The sequence below is a fragment of the Lactuca saligna genome, chromosome 2 (genome assembly GCF_052625555.1).
Source record: "Lactuca saligna cultivar CGN05327 chromosome 2, ASM5262555v1, whole genome shotgun sequence".
In the NCBI taxonomy this organism is placed as follows: Eukaryota; Viridiplantae; Streptophyta; class Magnoliopsida; order Asterales; family Asteraceae; genus Lactuca; species Lactuca saligna.
In genome coordinates this window covers 147,562,063-147,581,567 of record NC_136418.1, presented here as the reverse complement: position 1 = coordinate 147,581,567, position 19,505 = coordinate 147,562,063, and the positions used below count along the sequence as shown (strand labels likewise).

The window sequence follows — 19,505 nt, the reverse complement described above, 5'->3', positions numbered from 1 at the left end:
ATGTGCTGATGTGCTCATCCCAACAACTTTATGGGTGCTTTGGAACTTCCATAATCATACGATTTTTGGGTTGAAAAAACAAGAATGATGTTTTGTTTGATAAGACTGATACTTGATCTTAATTCTGTGTATGAATAGAAGTTCCAAATTAAAATAAAGCTTAATCGGATGGTTGTGAAATTCGATCCTAGCTATTTCTTTTATATAATTGTATTTTTTATATCCTTTCTAGTTTTACTAAAATTTTCGCCATTCAAATAGAGAATAACAAAGCTTTGATAATCGATAGAAGAAGTAATGATTTATGTGTTCATATAAGTTAGAATATGGATTCAGATCATACATGTAGAGCAATAAATGGAACAAAGTGATTGGTATGACTTACGAGTGATATAGTATGGATTAAGATTTTATATGTAAAGAAACAATGATTTGCATGTTTATAAAAAACTTATGAAAATGTTATATATATATTTTTTTTCCATTTTATTGATATGTCGTATGTTCTTAAGCAATTAACACCATTTAGATGTACACAAAAGATCGTATACAGATCTATTACATTTTATAAATTCTGCTACGCAACAACAATAATAAAATATCTTCAAAAGACATAACAATAAACAAGTTAAAACCATTATTTTATCATATTAACTACAACTATTTTGGCTAATGTGCCACCTACCATTTTTCATCCATGTTCATACTTAACAACTGAAAGCGATGTGCAGTCGCATGCAAAATACATGTATCTCGATTGATAAGAACAATAAAAATGTCCTTCTCTTTTGTATATTATATTGAACTTTTTTAAAATGTCCTAGGTGGATGATATCACAATCGAGTTGAAGAAATATTAGGGAGGTACCAACTAGGCAACGAATCCGCCTACCCACTGAAATATTTTGGACTCAAACTTTGGTTACATGTAAATCATGCTGTAAATCATGCATAAAGACATATATCAAAATAGTTTTATTTGTTTTTAATTAAAATGTGTTAGATAATTTTAAATATTTTGAATATTATTGTTAATTAATTTTGTATGATTTCAAATAGTTTTGTATTTATTTAAAAAAAAAATTAAATAGGTTGGAAAAGATGAAAAATATGAATCTCTGTGTTTTGAGATAAAAAGGGTATAAGTACGAGGATAGAGGAAAATCTAATGTGTCAAGTAGATTAAAATTTGTAACATACACCTTTTGAGATCGTGTTTTGTAATTAATAAAATTGTGAAATACTATGTGAAATTGATTGTTGAGTTCTAACAGATAGTTTTTACTAAAATTGAAATAAAACTATGTTTAGAATCACTTAGATAATATTGAAAGTCTTATGAGATTCCAATTAAAAGCCAAATAGTGAAATTTAGTGAAAATATAAAATTTGAAATAAGTAAAATTTTATTGATGAAAATTGTAAATAATCTCATTAGAAACTTGTAGGCGAAAACCTTGTCGAAATACGAGTTATAACGAAGAAGTTATGATCAATCAAAGATTCGCAACAAAACCAACACGACACCGAATGACGTATAAAGTGAGTTTTTTTTTTATAAACTACTTTTTAGCCTTAATGATCTAAATGAAAGTCGTAATATTCGTTAAATCGGGAAGTTCGATAAAAAGAACACTAAAATCTGACTTCGTATGAGAAAGTTATGATTTTTCTAAGTTTCGGAATAGCTGTAAACAGCTAAAAACTCGAATTTTAGATCGAGTGATTTTTATCTGACACAACCTAAACGAGAATCAAAGGTCTCATCATTTGTAGTACAACGGTAAAAAGTCTGACGAAAACGGATGTCGGATGAAGAAGTTATGAATTTTTACCGGATTTTCCTATCCCGGTCTGTTAAAAATAACAATATTAAAAATAAAGTCAAAATTAGCCGACGAAGTCTAAACGAAAGTTGTAGAATATATTCCCGTTTGCACGTGCATATAAAAAACATCAAAAACGGAGCTCGTATGCGAAAGTTATGGATTTTTGAAGTTCGGGGCTCAATTTCCGAGGAATCTCGCATCAGTGGACCGAAATCAGCCACGTCCCTCGAACGAAGCAGCCACCCCCTGATGACGAGTCCAAAGCGTGGGCCAATGAGAATCCGATGCGCCTTTCGGCATCCTAGGCGACGTCTAAGACGCCTCCTAAGACGCCTCGCATATGACCTGCCACTTGCCCTTCGCATACGAAGCCACGTACGAGCCATGAGTCCCTTCTGCCAGCGCATCATCCGAACCTCAGCCTATAAAAGGAAGGTTGTGAACATTCCCGGGTAATCTTAGAAAATTGCCATATTTTACCCCTTTTTCCATATATTCTTCATCTTAACATTCCCCGAAGCCCCGGTATCGATTATAACCCCCGAAATACGCCACGAAGTGCCTGAAAAGCCCGAAAATTTTATCTTTTCGGTTTTGAAGCCCTACCTTCGCAGAGCCCAGTTTTCAATTAAGCTCCCGGTTTTCAACTTAGAAAGTCATATTTAAAGCCGAAGTGTTGCCCAAATTACTATTTTGACCCCCGGTTAATTCAAGGTGAGTTGAATATATAGGAACATATGTATGTTATGTGTTATATGTGCTATGTGCTTTTCAGTGTTATTATTCCGAGTTATTTTCCCGTGTTATTTTATTCGCTATTTTTATAGCAAAAAGTAATACCTTTGACCATGTGATCAATGAAAGGACTTAGATTCACATTGGTACTAGTACGTAGCCTCTGGCCATGTAGTGAATGTCTCCGTAAGAGAATGACTTCTATTCTATGGCATTGGCAAATGGTTAGACAGGACTATAGGCCTGAAATCTAACAAGATGTTAATCAAAAGTTGTTTGTCTTCTATGCCATTTGGGCCAAAGTTTTATTAATGTATATCAAGTGTGGAAATTGTTATGTCTCATTGATTGTATATCGTTGAATCAAGTCATCGCATGATATGAAAAGCTTAACACATGATTCACATATGCCTTTGTTGTCCCTTGTTCCTATTTGCTTCTGCCATATTGAAGTATATATATGACACAACGTTATATTGTATCTATTATTGAACTCACTAAGCGTCATCGCTTACCCTATCAATGTTTAACAATTGCAGGTGATAAGTAACCAGTATGTTCATATACTATTGAAAGATTAGAATAGTTTGTAACAGTACTTTTGTACTTTAGTTTATGTTTGTATAAATTACAATATCCTGGGTAGTTATGTAATATATAACACTTTGTAACAGTCGTTTTGTATCTAGTAGTTTGTAACCTCTTTATCAATGTAAAATATTGCGTTTATGAATATGCAAGTAGCATGTTTTGGAGTAATAATATAGTGAAGTATGAAAGTTTGGGTCTTTCAAAATTACGAAAGTTGGGGTCTTTCAAAATTGGTGAAAAAAAAGTGGGCATCTTCCGCTTATAATATACTTGGCAAAATCGTGCAAGTTAGGATTACGTAATTATATTGTATTAACTACGAAATTATTCTTACATTATATTAATATATAAAATATAAAATTGTAAGTTTTTTTAACAACATGATAAGATAAACATATATTGTAATAAGATTTTACAATGAACTCTAGTACTCTATAGTGGTGGAGCCAAGACCAAAGTAAAGGGGTATCTCAATTTTATATTTCGGGTAATCCAAATTTTTTTTGAGGGTACTTGGCTTTCCCTGGTTCCGTTTCGGTTTTAAACTCAAACATTAATCGAATGTTCAGCTAACCTCAAGTCTTGTTATATAAACATGAAGTTGATGTATATTTTGATACTTGAATCGATGTGAGATTCAAAGTAGACATCAAATGAAGTATGATAATAACATACTTATATAATAGACAAAAATGGTTGAATTTACATATGTTTGATGATGTGGAATATAATAGTTGGGAAAATAAAAAAAATAGACAAAGGATATGTAAGGAGAAAGAATTGAACTTGAGAGCTTTACGTCAATAAACAAACGCCTTAACCAGTAGCTCTACTATTTGTTTTGTGTTATAACTAAAGGGATGCATATATATACATTGTATCGAAAAAAATTAAAAGATTCGTAAACAGAAATTACACTACCGAAATTTTTTTGAGGGGTATCCCGGGCTACCCCAGGATCCCTTTGGATCCGCCTATGGTAGTTTACATGCAGTTTACAAATAAACAAAATTAAACACAATTCTTGATTTAGTGTGATTTTAACTATTGTTATGATTATTTAATTAAAAAATTATTTATTTAATTAAGTAATATTTTTAACTATTGTTTTGGTTAAGACATTTTTTTAAAACATTTATAATAAATATTAAGGAAAATAAAAAAATCATTTTTATAACAGATCATTTAAAAAATCATTTTTATAACTTTATGGATTGAGGCTATCAAATTTATTTACAGAATGGTGGTTTTGAAGGCCATGGTAAGAAAGTTTTGGAAATAGTCATTGGACAATGATCTTTGCTGTTGATCGTAAACTCTATGGAAAAAATGTGGTAGATTACAATGTGCTGTATATGAAAGTTGGGAATGACACTAATACTAGTTTTTGGAAAGATTGATTGTTTGGAGATATTATTTTGAAAGATCAATTTCCAAGGTTAGTGAAGGTTGATTTAAACTCAAAATGTGGTGTGACGGATCGATGTACCCACAAGTTGGAAATGGAACCGGGCTAGGAGATTTAGAAGAGGGGCTGTTTAAAATCAAATAAATAATTTGTTGAATCTGTTTGGTGGGTTTCGGTGTGGTCTTGGCCGTGACGATTGGGTTTGGACCTTAGCAAATGATGGGTTTTTTTTGTTACATCTACACGTCAATGGATTGATTTCAAGGTTCTTAATTCCACTGCTAATTCTACTAGATGGTGTACTTGGGGTGCCTAGAAAAGTAAACATCTTTGTTTAGAGGCTGTTGCTTGGGAGATTACCGACTCGATGCATTGGAACAAAAAGGTATTGATCTTCCTTTTAAATGTTGTCCGATTTGTGAGTAAGAGGAAAGATTGTAGCATCCTGTTTATTAAATAAACAAATAGATAAAAATTAATGAATGAACTGTCATCCTAAATCTGTATTATTTAGTGGGGTGTTAGTTTTGGGGAGTCGAATGTTATAAATTGGATTATTCGAGGGTTAAAGAGTAATTTTGGGATTTATTCCAAAAAGGATTTTAGAAGTCAGTGGGTGATTGGTAATTATCAGACTTAGAGTGAAAGGGTTTTTAAAATGTGAGGGTTAAATGGAAACTTCTGGGACTAGGATTGTAAGGAATTGTTAAAGATAGGGGCCATTTAGTAAATATTGTACTTAGTTTGAAAGAAGAAAGGAAAGGGAGGGACCAAAGATGGTATTATGGAATGAAGTTTGTGACGGGGGTATATAACCTATCACCACTCGTTAAACCCTAACCCTAAAGCTTATACAACCGCATCACCCTTATACCTCCCACCTTCCAGCCGTCATGCTCTCAACCCTCATCATCGGCCACCGCTTCCTTACCTAATGAAGCCGGAGCACCCTACGACGCCGCCATTGTCGGAGTCGTGAAGCCACCATGAGTTCCTACTGCCGGTGACGACGAGAACCATAGGGAAAGAGCCAATGAAGACTGCCGGCGAAGGTTCAAGTATCCGCCACCATCCTTCTTCTCCTGTTTCAGCTGTCGTATTCTTCTTCTGCTGCTGCTGTGGTTGTTGTTTTCGGTGATGGATTGCCACCGTTTCCCCACCGAAAACAGCCCTATATCTCTGTTTTCGGTTATACATATTGTATTACCGCCGCTGTTGCCGTCGTTTTATGCCGTCATCGTCGTTTTGCGTCACCAGATGGGGTGGTGATCAGAAGTGTGTGCGTGTTTTGATATTAGTGTTTTCAGTGTATGTGGTTTTGTTTGACTGGAAACCATGGAAGACCATCATGGCTACCTACCATGGTGGTTATCGTCGCCTTTCCTGTTCTGCCACCACCAGTCGCCGTGTAGTGATGGTTGTATGCGCATCTTTGCATATATGTGTGTGTGAGTGTTAATTGGAAGGTCATTATGAAACTGTAATCGGCCGACATGATAATAAAAAGCAAATAACCACCATCGTGAAGTGGTGGCTGCCGCCACTACCCGCCGTGTTGGGTGGCGGTGTGCCTCGTTTGCATTTTGACTCATTTGGGATTCTTGAAACCCTAATTAGTCCAATGAAGCCCTAATTGATCTAAAAGCCCAAACATGTGACTAATGGGCTAGTATTGGGTAGGAAACCCTAATTATCGTTTGGAAAACCCTAATGTCATGAAACCCTAATTTTGGGGATTGAATGGGACTCGTACTATAATTAATTAATAAAATTAAAATAATAATTAACAATCATTGACAAATTGACTTAAGACAATATTGGACTTAATGGATTAAGTTGTTAATGGATTAAGTCCTTAATAGGTAAAGTAGGAACACTCAACCCTAATCGTCATTTTATGTGAAAAACCCTAATTTGGTCTTGGGTTCTTATTGGGCCACTTATTGGACTAAGCTACTTTGGGCCTTTATGGGCCAATTGGGAACACAATTATGGACTAAGAAGATTATTGGGCTTTAGGAGAAGTCCCATTAGAGGGACTTGGGCCTAATTTGGAAAATTGGACCATAAGTGGACCATATATTGGCCTTGAGGATTATTAGCTATTGCGCCATCAAAATGCCAATTGTTTGGACTAGAATAATTGTTTGGGCCTTAAAATAAGTCCACATAGAGGTTTGGGCCGAATTTGGAAAGTTGGGCCATGTGTTGGGCTTTGGTCCATAACTTGACTTTTAGGCCTTGGGAGTGTAAGTTGGACCTTAGGCGTGGAACCCAAATATTAATTGGGTATTGTTTGATGATTGACAGTTTAGGAACCTGTCAACCAACAACTAGAGTTTTATCCGTGGGACTTCAGCATTATCAGGTAAGTCTTCTTACCATACCAATGCGTCTAAGGCACCAAGGCCGACCCATTATATGATTATGGTATATGTGTTAGTAAATACCATGTGGGTTAGCCCATGACATGATGGTGTAAGACCCTAGGGGAATCCACAGCATCCTTACAAGTTTATGTATGTGTTTGTAGGATGCTAGTCATTCTGTGATTTGATATGCTATGAGATTGTATGTTATTACATGGAAGACCTCGGGGGGACCCTGTGGCAATTGGATGTAAGACCATGTGGGGTAGCCCATGGCATTCCCAGGTAAGGACCATGTTGGGTAACCCATGGCACATTGGATGTATGACGATGTGGGGTAGCCCATGGCATTCCCAGGTAAATTCTGAGTGGGGTAGCCCATGACACGAAGGTGTAAGACCTTGAGGGGGAGCCCACGACATCCTTACAGATTTATGTATGCATGGCTTATGTGTTATATGGAGCTTATTAGCTTATATGATATGCGTTATGTGGATTGTGTGTGGTGTATGCTCTGGGGAACTCACTAAGCTTCGTGCTTACAGTTTTGTTTATGGTTTCAGGTATGTTTGGAAAGGAAGGGCTCCGCTTGATCGCAGTGCATACACCCGTGTTTTCCGCAATACATGATATTGGGATGAACTCTGATGAATGTTTTTAATTAATTATGGTTTTAGAATGTTTGGATTTAAAGACAAATGTGTTCTGACTGTATTAAAAATGAAAATTTTACCCTAGATTTTTGGGTCGTTACAAGTTGGTATCAGAGCCTTGGTTTGAGGGATTCGGACATACTTAAGGGTGAGTCTGAACTCAAACTAAGGACCTGTAAAGTTTTCAAAAAGAAAAATGTTTTCAAGGAAAGAACTTTCTAAAATAAGAAAAGGGTGTGGTACACGCAATCAGCCGAGCTCATGTAAGTTTCCCCAGAATACCCGTATATGTTATCTGTTATGACTTTGTTTATGAATCTGTGAATCAAATGCTAGTAAGGGCTAGGGGAGACGCATAAATATGTTGTATCAGTCAGTAGACTTGCATGCTAGTGTTGAGTAGTCAACAATAGATTGGCTTGGTATGTGGTGCTTGTAGCCTTGGAGATATTGTATGCCATGCTAGAATGAGAATGATTGTTGGTATTAGAAACTGCTCGTGTATGCTTTTAAAACTGTATACGGTTAGGATGTTATAGCCTTAGAATAACTGATTTGGCCTTATTTCATGTTCCTCGTATGGTTGTGATCCTAGGGTAGATTTTGTTATTTGACATCCCCATTTTCACGGCCAGAAAAGACCGATTTTGTTTATGCTTTATAAAAATCAGAGTACCTTTTTTAATAAAAATGTTGTGGAATTTGTTCCCAGGAAAACATGATAAATACGTTATCAAAGCATTTCCGAAGAAAAGTATTTTTAATTCGTTTTAAAACAATTGGGACGTCATCGTCAATACAAAAACATAAGCATAAACAGAACTTACATTTATTTACACTAGTGATCTACATCTCCTTAATCTCTCAATGTAATGTGACGTCATCTCAACACCTGTAATATAAATAAACTGAGTGGGTTAGGTTGGGAAACCTGGTGAGTACATAGGGTTTTCAACCCACAATAATATAATTATTATGTTTAAACAATCAAACAATCGACTCAATTACCCATCCCCATTGTCTTCTTTACTCTTAAGGATCTATCCTAAGAGTCATCTATCCCGCATTCGTTCATTCTAAAGTCCTTTGCTTCTAGAGTTATAGGACTGACACTAAATCCGTAGCTGCCAATGCTCGTTCGTAAAGCACTAATTCCATAGTTGTTGGGTACTAAATCCATAGCAACCAGTGTTTATCTAATAGGTACTAAGTCCATAGCTACCAATTCCTAATAGGTACTAAGTTCATAGCTACCAGTGTTTGTCCAATAGGCACTAAGTCCACAACTGCCGATGTTATTTGCTAGGCACTAAGTCTGTAGCTGCTAATGTTTACTCACATCATCTTTTATCTTTCATCATTCATCTACTCATCTCATACCCAACATACTTGTATATTTAAAATACGTATACAGTTCAAATCATTTAAAAACATGTATAAAAAAACGTTCATCCAACATAGACAACAAGTATTCAGATAATATGCACACATAGCACGTAGTTTATATAAAATACTTCATATCTATATGTAAGATGACAGTAACTATGCACTCACCTGAGAAGGTGGTGACTCGGTACTCGGACAACACTCCGTTTACGTTAAAATAATTTCCTTCGACGAAACCCAGTATTATTACCACTAGATTTTAGTCTAATATTTACCGTGACTAATTATTAGTCTTATTATTGTTATTATTATTATTATTATTATTATTATTATTATTATTATTATTATTATATAAGCATTTAAACAATACTTTTCAACCACTATGTACAAACAGGGGCCAGACATAAAACACCAGAAGGCAGGACAATTTTGGTGTATAGCACTTCTGAAATCCAACAACCCTATGCGGCCCTTTAAACCAGATTCCCCGTACTGTGAGTAGTTAAAAAGATATTATAACGACACTTATATAAGTCATAATAATAGCTCAAATATTTATTATAAATTTATAATAATAATATTAATTTAAAATATAAGCTATATTAAAATAGGGTAAGCATAACTTACTTACAAGGGGATTTTAGCTAGGAGTCGGGCTCTGCAGGGGCAGAACTTCGTTGCTGAATCTTTCTAAGTAAGATTCGTACAGCGCTTCAGCGCTCACCTTACTATACTAAAAACTACAGAAATAGAAGGCGAATCACGAGGGACCGAAATGCTCGGGGGATAAGGAGAGAAAGACTCTTGATCAAGAGAACGGTGCAAAAATATGAGAGCCCAAGGCTCATATTTATACTAATTGAATTTTCAAAAACTACCCTCCATAATTACTTAATGACATTTTAGTTGTATAAAAAACTAAACACACCGCTATAATACTATTTTAAATGGTGTTGATGGTATTTGTACTAAACTAATATCGAAATAACTCAACATTAATCTTATAATGACCGCGTCGTCGATACCTTTCTAATGATATAACATATGTGTGTGTGTATATATATATATATATATATATATATATATATGTGTGTGTGTGTGTGTGTGTGTGTGTGTACATATATATGATTTATAGTTTATTTTAATACGTAAATATGCTATTATAATTTGTAACTCGTTCATACGAACTCCGTTTTAGACGTTATTTATATCCACGCGTAGGTGGAGACGTACTCTACAACTTTTGTTTAGACTCCGTCGGCTAATTTTGACATTATTTTTAAATTTATATTTTTAACAGGCCGGGACAGGATTAGTCCGTTAAAATCTCATAACTTCTTCATCTGATGTCCATTTTTGTCTGTCTTTTTATCGTTACACTACTCATAAAGAGATATTCGATTCTCATTTAGGTTGTGTCGGCTAAAAACCGCTCGATCTAATATTCGAATTTCGGGCTATACATTGCTAATCCGAAACTTCGAAAAAACATAACTTTCTCATATGAGGTCATATTTGGGCGTTCTTTTTATGGAAGCTTTCGGTTTAACGTATTCTATGACTTTTGTTTAGATCGCTAAGGCTAAATCTCCCTCTATCGTAAATTCACTATTTACGTTTCCCGATATCGTGTCGGTTCCGTCGCGAAACTTCGACGGTTCATAACTTCTTCGTTATAACTCGGATTTTGGCGGTCTTTATATGTACGGAAACCTTGTAACATATACTAAAACTTTGTCAAGATTATTTATTCTAAATAATATTTTGCCAAAAAGTCATTTTTGACACTTATTGTCTCTAAATTGATAAGTCCGGATCTACGGGCGTTACATATATCTGTGCTAAGTAAGTTAGTGGGGCGTTCGGTGAGGTTGGGAATGTAACGTCCGTGTTTCTGTGCTAAGAACTAAACATAATGTAATAGTCTAGGTTAACCTTTGTAACTCGTTTTGAAGTAATAAAGAGGAGTTATGTGAATATTATGTGAATTTTGTGGTTGTTTACTTAATTATTATAATTTAATGAATTAAGAATAAAAAATGAGCGTCGAAAATAAATATTAAATAAAGTCGATATCTAAGTAGAAAGTTGTAGTAGTTGAAATAAGGATTCCGGAGGTATAAAGAATACCAAAATTCGAGTTATAACAAATAAGTTATGACATGTCGAAGTTTCGCGACAGAACCGACACAACGCTATGTGACGTAAAAAGTGAATTTTCATTAAAGTTTTTTCTAGCCTTAGTGATCTAAACGAAAATCATATAATACGTTAAACCGAGGGCGTCCATAAAAAGAATGTCCAAATCTGAATTCGTATGAGGAAGTTATGATTTTTTGAAGTTTTGACTTAGCAGTATGCAGCCCAAAACTCAAAATTTAGATTAAGTGATTTTTAGCCGAAACAATCTAAACGATAATCGAAGATCTTGTTGATTGAAGTTTAACGGTAAAAAGAAAGACGAAAACGGACGTCAGAAGAAGAAGTTATGAATTTTTAACGAACTTTTTCTATCCCGGTCTGTTAAAAATATAACTTTAAAAATAAATCAAAATTAGCCGACGGAGTCTAAACGAAAGTTGTGGAACATAATCTCACCTATGCGTGAATATAAAGAAGGTCAAAAACGGAGCTCGTATGCAAAAGTTACGAATTTTTGAAGTTTAATAAATGGGAGTACGCCCAGCGTACTCGTGTTCGGGGTCCGAAATGGGCCACATAGCCTGCTACTTCGCATGAGAGACGCATGCCCGTAGCTCCGATGCGTCCTAGATGATCCACCCATACGCCCAACGTATGAGAATATAACGCCCAACGTAAATCGAGGTTCCAGCCCCTATAAATAGATGTCGAGGGCAGTCGGATTTTGTTTACATTCTTTCATGATTCTAAAAAGCGTGTCATGGCGCGCCTCAAGGCGTGCCATGAAGCGATGCGTGGTGTAGCCGTTACGAAAACGTCCAAGGCGTGTTTGTGAAGCGTGATGCCCAAATAACGAGTGAAGGCGCGCCTTATCGCGTTATAGCGCGAGTTTTTTTTCAAGGAGCGGGGTTTTTTTTTGTTTTTTTATCGGGCCTAAAATAAATGAGTTTTTGTTAACTTTTTTCTATTAGATATTAATATAACACTTATAAAAACTTAATATATTTGATAAAATTCAATAATTATATGGTTTATATATTTTAATGTATATATAATTAATCACGCCTTGAAAAACGTCATGGCTCGTCAAGACTTGTCATGGCTTAACTTTTACCTTACCGTCAAGTTACGCCTTACGTTATTTAGAACCTTGCATTCTTTACATCTTTCACCCCTAAACTCTCTCCTAAATTGCAAGAAATACCTCCGGAGTTCCGGTATCATCCCGACTCCCAAAGCAAGTCTGAGAGCCCCGAAGATCCCGAGAAAAAGAGTTTTTAAGTCGAAACTCTGCCCGTGTGGAGCCTGGTTTTTGAAAAAACACTCCGGTTTCATCGTAAAATATTATTTTTAGAGCCGGAGTACTGCCTGATTATCATCTTATCAAATTAGTGTATAGTCACTTTCACCTTACACATAGATATGAAGTATTTTTTATAAAATACGTGCAATGTGTATATTTATTGTTTGTTTATTTGAGATGAGTGTTGAATGAATGTTTTATACAGGTTTTTAAATGATTTAAAATGTATGTGTATTTTTATCTACAAAAATGTTGGGTAAAACATGGATAAATAGTTGATGTGTGATGAAATAAAATGATGAGAGACATCGATGCTATTGTGATCCAGTCATCTAGCGGAGTATGGATAACGACCACTGACTTTTCTAGACAGTCTTGTGGAACGCTGACAGGCTCGCAACCTGTAGGTGTTATTGAACATTGATGTTCATTTGTTCTAATCCATCCCCCACATGGTTGCCTTATTTGACATAAATTGTTGGGAAACCACCAAAGCAGTGTTATCACCCCGATGAAAATTCTTAGACTGGGTCCCTTGTGATAGTTGTTTTAGGGGCGTAATGTGAGAATAACGAGAATGTGTAATTGGGTTATTGATGTTTGATGAAATTTATAAACTTATTTATTGTGAGTTGAAAACCCTATATGCTCACCAGGCCCCCAAGCCTGAGTCTGACCCACTCAGTTTTCTGTATTACAGGTAGTGGACCATGAGCGTAGTTTGAAGGTTGAAGAGGGATTTTTGAATTATAAGTCAGTAGTTGTAAATATCTGTTGTAAGGCTTATAATTTTACTATTTATGCTTTTGGTCTGTTTCAGAACATGACAACCCGAGGTTTTTTGATATATAATGAAAATATTTATTTCTTTAAGAAATGTTTTGTTAAAATTTTCTTATATTTTGTTTTGGGAAAAAATTCCACTACATCTTTTGAAAAATTACTATGATTTTATTTTAAAAACATAAATTAAATCGATATTTTCTAGCTAAGAAAAATTGGGGATATCGCAGTTGGTATCAGAGCATTAGTTTAAGCAAACTAGGAATTTGTAGGATTTCTAGACTTAAACTTAGAATGCTAAGTGATGATTGTGAGACGAGTGTCTATCATATTTTAGACACGAGCACTAGAATGATTTAGGAAAATGTCGAAAGTGTTTTTATGTGCTAAATGTTATATGTTTTGCATATATGATATTATTTGTTCGGATCTACGGTCTGTTGCCGACTGGATCTGGAAACCTTATGTGTTTAGGATTCTAAGCGTTCGACTACGATATTAGAACTAACATGTAAACATTTCGGAGTGATATATATTATTTAAATATCTATCGTGAATGAGGATCTAAATTCACCTTATTCAGTGTATAGATTAAAAAAAAATGGCATGAACTACAAACGAAGTTGGAAACGCAAACTGAAACAGGAATCAACGGCCTCAACCACCAGCAATTGAGAAGGTACTTGTTGTAGCAGCTACACCAGAGCCAATGACAATGGCTGGGGTACAAGAAATGATGCAGACAATGTTAGATCATCAAATGGAGGAAACTAGACGTCTGTTTCAGCAGAATCATGAAAAATTTTCTATACTGATTGAAGAGCTCGAAGTGAATAGAGGGCAGTCAGAAGGAGGAAACTTCAATAGGATTGTTGGTCAAGGAAACCCACCAATAGTTAGACAAAACAACCAAGATGGAGGAAATGATCGACTTGGATGCAAGTACAAAGATTTTTTAACTTGCAAACCATCGACCTTCACTGGAAAAGAAGATCCGATCGGAGTTATGGATTGGATGTCGGAGATGGAATTGGCTTTCATGACATATGGTTGCAAGGGAAAATTACAAACCACATATGTAGTACGTTAGTTCAGAGGTGGAGCTGTTCGTCGGTGGTAGGGATGAGCAGTTTTTCCCAAATCTCGATCCCATACCGGAACCGGTACCGAACCGTACCGGATGTAAAAACATGGGATAGTACTTGGTACTCCAAATACATAAAATTCGGGAATCGGTACCATCAGTACGGGTACTAGTACCGAAAACTAGTACCATTCCTCGTACCGGTACCAGTGATGTTAATTCAGTTCGGTACTCGGGATTGACTTTTGACCAAATTTAGTTTTCGGGAAATCGGGAACGGTACGGGTCGGTACCGATTCCGTCCCACGCTCATCCCTAGTTGGTGGAACACTTTAGGGAAGACCCTATGCCCTAATGAGCCACTGCAACGGACTTGGGCAGAGTTCTTGGTGCAATTCAAACACAAGTTCTGCTCGGCCCAAAATCTGCTAGAGCTAGAGAACCAATTCTTGATGTTGAAGAAGGACAACATGTCCATTGATGAATACACCAATGCCTTTACAGACAAAATGGAGTTTGCTTTGCCCATCATTCCAGACGAGCTGACAAAAGTTGACTGGTAGACAAAAGGACTTCCATGGGAGTATGATGTGCCATTGCGACAGACACCTACTTTGGAGGCAGCTATTTGGGCTGCTAAGTCTGTTGAGCAAATGATCAAGGGAAGAACCGCCAGCAAGATTGAAGTTGGCAAAAAGAGAAAGTCTGAAGGAACTTCTGGTTCCAAAAAAAAAAAAAAATTCAAAGTCTAATTCGAAGAAGTTTGAAGAAGTACGATATATTTTTTAAGATTATATATATATATATATATATATATATATATATATATATATATATATATATAAAGTTTTTTTTAGAAACATCCATATATTTTTAGAATTATAAATATAGTTTTAGAAGTTTAGATACATATTTAAAAGTATAAATGTATTTTTTTTATACATGAGCACACTTTTGACTTATTTATACTTATAAATACATATTTATACTTTTAAAAATTATATTAATATATTATAAAAAATGTAAAAATTTATATTTATACTTTTAAAAAATGTATTTACATTTTCAAATACGTAAAAATATATACATGTACTTCAAAAAAACATATTTTTATGCTTTAAACCATTTAAATAGGGAAAAAATAACTTGTATATTAAGAAACAATATTTAAAATAATATATAAATACAATGTTTAATTAAAAAATCATGTATAATCCCTTTTTCTAAATACATAATATATATATATATATATATATATATATATATATATATATATATATATATATATATATATATATATATATATATAGGGTTAGGTTCATTTGAGACCACCTATATTTTATGAGACTGTGAGATGCTTTTTTTTATTTTATTTTTATTTTTTTTAGTTAATTCATGTTCCGAAAATAATATTTAAAAAAAAGAATTTTTTGATTTTTCCATTTATTTTGCATTTTAAAATTATTTTTAAAATATGTACAGTGTAATATTCTATTTAGAATATTTCACGTATTTTTAAAAAAAAATAGAATTTTTTTTATTTTTGTTTTTTTAGTTAACTCAAGTTCCAAAAATAATATTTAAAAAAAGAATTTTTAGATTTTTCCATTTATTTTGCATTTTAAAATTATTTTTTAGAATATGTCAGTTTAATATTCTATTTAGAATATATTCCAAATAGAATATATTCTAAATAGAATATTACACTGACATATTCTAAAAAATAATTTTAAAATGCAAAATAAATGGAAAAATCTATAAATTTTTTTTAAATATTATTTTCGGAACTTGAATTAACTAAAAAAATATAAAAAAATTAAAAAAAATCTTATTTTTTTAAAGATACGTGAAATATTTTAAATAGAATATTACACTGTAAATATTCTAAAAATAATTTTAAAATGCAAAATAAATGAAAAAATCAAAAAAAAAATTTAAATATTATTTTCGGAACTTGAATTAACTAAAAAAAATTAAAAAATACGTCTCACAAAATTAGACCGTCTGACATGAACCTAACCCTATATAATAAAGGTAAAAGTATTAGCATAAAAACAAAAAGATTTGTGAAATTAAGTATTTTTTCTTACAAAGTTTTATTTTATGGCGACAAATCGGTTATCATATGTAATAAAGGTAAAAGTAGTTTTTTTTATACAGTTCTGGTTTTAACTTTTAATGCAGCAAAAATCTTAAAAAGGCTTAAAAATTTGCCATTAAAATTTTTTAATAACATATATGTGTCGATATTTTAAATATATAATTTAAACTTCACAATGCACTGACATTTGCGTAAATATATTATAACCGGGTGAAAATTGAAATTATCGAATAACAATATCTTGCCATAAAAATCAAAATAGTACGTTATAATAAAATGAAGCATAATAAATAAACAATTATATACTATAATAAAAATATTAAAATATTAAGAAGAACAAAAACAATGAGTTTACTTTTTTTTTTTTTTACTGAAAAGTGAAAACTCAAGGAAAACGTTTTTGTTTGAAACAAATAATTTATTTTCCGGTTACAAGACTGAGGTTTGCTACAATGAGATTTAACAGAAGATGTAAATGGGAATCACCGGCGAACTTTCATTTTCCCCTCCTTACAAAAAACAAAATCTCCGACGGAGGGAAATCCTGTGCCCGTGAACTACAAAAAGTCGCCGGAATCTAAAATCCGGCCAAACATATTTCCTTCCAGATCAAAATTGACGCTACAACTCATCATTTGAACAGATTCAGCAGATGCACTTCTCTTCCTCCTTGAGTAAAACTATACTCTCCAAGCCCACCGGCGCCGCCCAAACACGTTGTAGTCACGGAGTCTTCAGAATTCATCGACGGACTTCCCTGCCGCCGTTTCTCAGGGAAGCCTTTAACAGCTGTAAAGCTCTGATTTATATTGAGTTCAAGATCGTGCGATTGTGTCATGTTTGATGGCGGCTCACCGGCTCGCCGACGCTTCTGCACCTTCGACCGCGGATGTGTGACCGGATCCTGAGGTTTGAGCAAGTCAAAGCGAGTTACATCTATTTCCGAGGAATCACCGAGTTTTGGCATCGTCGGGAATCCGTCGCTAAGCTCCGGGATCGGGCGTAACGTGCCGCCTCGGAGAACTGTATCCACCGATGCCTGACACATGTGCCAGTTCCCTGTCCACAAAAGTCCGACAGCTCCGTTGACTGGATTCACCGTCCGACCGGCAGCTTCAAATAATAGCGATTGAAAAAGAGCTGTAGATGCAAAATAAACTAGGTAAGTCAAAAAGTAAAACGACTCCAATTTCCAAACCCTAGCATTGAATTTGTCGTGCACTATCTACTTTAAATTACCGAAACAAACACACACACACAAACAGTTGGTTGGAATCTAAAATTAAGCAAGTTTTTGAGCGAGGTGAGGTTGTTTACATGGACGTTGGTTTTCAGGAACGGCGGAGATGAAGGACATGAGACCAGCGCGGCCGAAGAATTTGGCAACGAATACGGTGGCGTGACCTTGAGCTTCAGGAGTATCAATCCACTGCAAACAGGGGCGGAGAATACAGCTATCGCTGCACCCCTTTCGGAGGACTCGGCATCCATTGCAACTCATGGTTGAAACGTCAGGTACTTCAGATTTAGTCTGTGTGTTTGTGTGTGTGATGGGGGGGTTTGCCGACAAATATACAGAGAGAGGGAGAGGGAGAGGGAGAGGGAGAGGGAGAGGATGAGGTTTGGAGGTGGAGAAATGAAACCGAGAGGAGATATGGGGAAAATTGAGGGGAGAAGGGAATTTGTAAAGGAAGGGTGTTAGGGTTAAGTTAACCATGGTTGGGTTAAGAAAGTGGGTGGATTCCAAAGTATTGGGCGAGAGCGGCTCCGTGTTTTCGCGGAGATTTACCTCCGCTTCTATCTTTGGCAGCTTATTGGATAATATTTTTATGCCCTTTCACTTTCAGATATCACTTATTATTCACTTTTACTTTACTTTTCGATCAAATTACATTCTAGGGTAAATTACACTAATGGTCCCTATGGTTTGGAAGAACCTATATGTTTGGTCCTTAAAAAACATTTAACTCGAACGGTCTCTATTGTTTTTTTGTTGCATACTTAGTCTTAATCAGACTTGAAAAGACTATATTGCCATTTTCAAATTCTTTTTTTAAACTTTTGTTATTTAAATAGCTTTTAATATTGATTATTAAAAAGAGATGGATCTCATAACTACTCTTTCCCTACTCCTTCCTATATCTTTGTTGGAAATACTTCACCGGACCTCACCATCCCAAAATCATAATCAAATATCAAAGCAACCCATCAATCTTTTTTGGGTTCATCTTTTCCAATCCATCAAGATTAGAAAAAAAAATCAATACAGTAAGCTTGGGTGAAATCAAACCTAATTAAAAATCCTTAAATCAAAATGTACACTAAGAACATGATGGAATTATTGAACCAAAAATGGAGCAGTCGTAACTACCTTAAATCATACTCCCTCGCTTGCTTGTCTGTGTATCGCAAACAAAAACTCATGTCTCTTTAAATTGGGGTCGCAACTTCTGACATTTTTTGGAAGAAACAAACCATTGTAATTAAAGTGGTCTAACCATAACATATGGAGTCGAATATGGTGGATTTAGATCGGAGATATAGCGGGTGGAATCAAATTGTGAAAGAGGGCATATTGAGGTTTAAGGTGGGGAGTGTGGTGAGCGGTGGGGTGGTGGTGGTGGTGGACTTCAGACCATCTTCCAAAAAAACAAGAGATGGAGCGTGAAAAAAAATGAACCACACATTAGAGGGACGTTGGGGCTGAAATTGTTTCTTGATTTTTACACATCTTAAATTGATCTCAAAACCTAAATCCATCTTCCACTGCAATATGGATTTTTATCGGTACCCTTCGTCTTCTTTTGCCTCTCTCTATTTTAGCTTTGAAGAACACACTGAATCAAACCGAAGATGTAAAAATAAAATTAGAAAGGGTAAGAGGTTGATAGAGAATCTCCTAAGAAAAACAAGATTAGGAAGAAATAAGGGGTGGTGGTGGGCCCAATTTCATATTATCTTTTATCATGAAAATAAAAAATAACAAAAAGAAGTAACAATAAAATCATAAAGGGTATAATTGGCTTTCTAAATCGACCAATGACCAAGCACAACAAAAAACAATAGGTAAAAAGAATTATTAGAATCAAACGTACAAATTATTTCAAACCACAGGGACCAT

At 34.7% G+C, this 19,505-nt stretch overlaps 1 protein-coding gene across 1 annotated transcript; it reads right to left on the bottom strand.

The window, feature by feature from the left end:
* Nucleotides 1-16,769: 16,769 nt before the first annotated feature.
* On the bottom strand, nucleotides 16,770-18,056 carry LOC145031991 (LOB domain-containing protein 37-like). The gene is made up of 2 exons (XM_078980653.1): nucleotides 17,702-18,056; nucleotides 16,770-17,524 (listed from the first exon to the last, which is right to left on the bottom strand). The coding sequence occupies exons 1-2, from the start codon at nucleotides 17,883-17,885 to the stop codon at nucleotides 17,016-17,018; spliced, it is 693 nt and encodes a 230-aa protein (XP_078836779.1). The 5' UTR covers nucleotides 17,886-18,056; the 3' UTR covers nucleotides 16,770-17,015.
* Between the last annotated feature and the right edge of the window lie 1,449 nt (nucleotides 18,057-19,505).

What these genes read in the sequence shown, in the direction of transcription:
- LOC145031991 (XM_078980653.1), bottom strand. Translation starts at nt 17,885, where the DNA reads ATGAGTTGCAATGGATGCCGAGTCCTCCGAAAGGGGTGCAGCGATAGC. An exon ending in TCCTGAAAACCAACGTCCAT is followed by an intron (nt 17,525 to 17,701) that starts GTAAACAACCTC and finishes TTGCATCTACAG; the next exon opens with CTCTTTTTCAATCGCTATTA.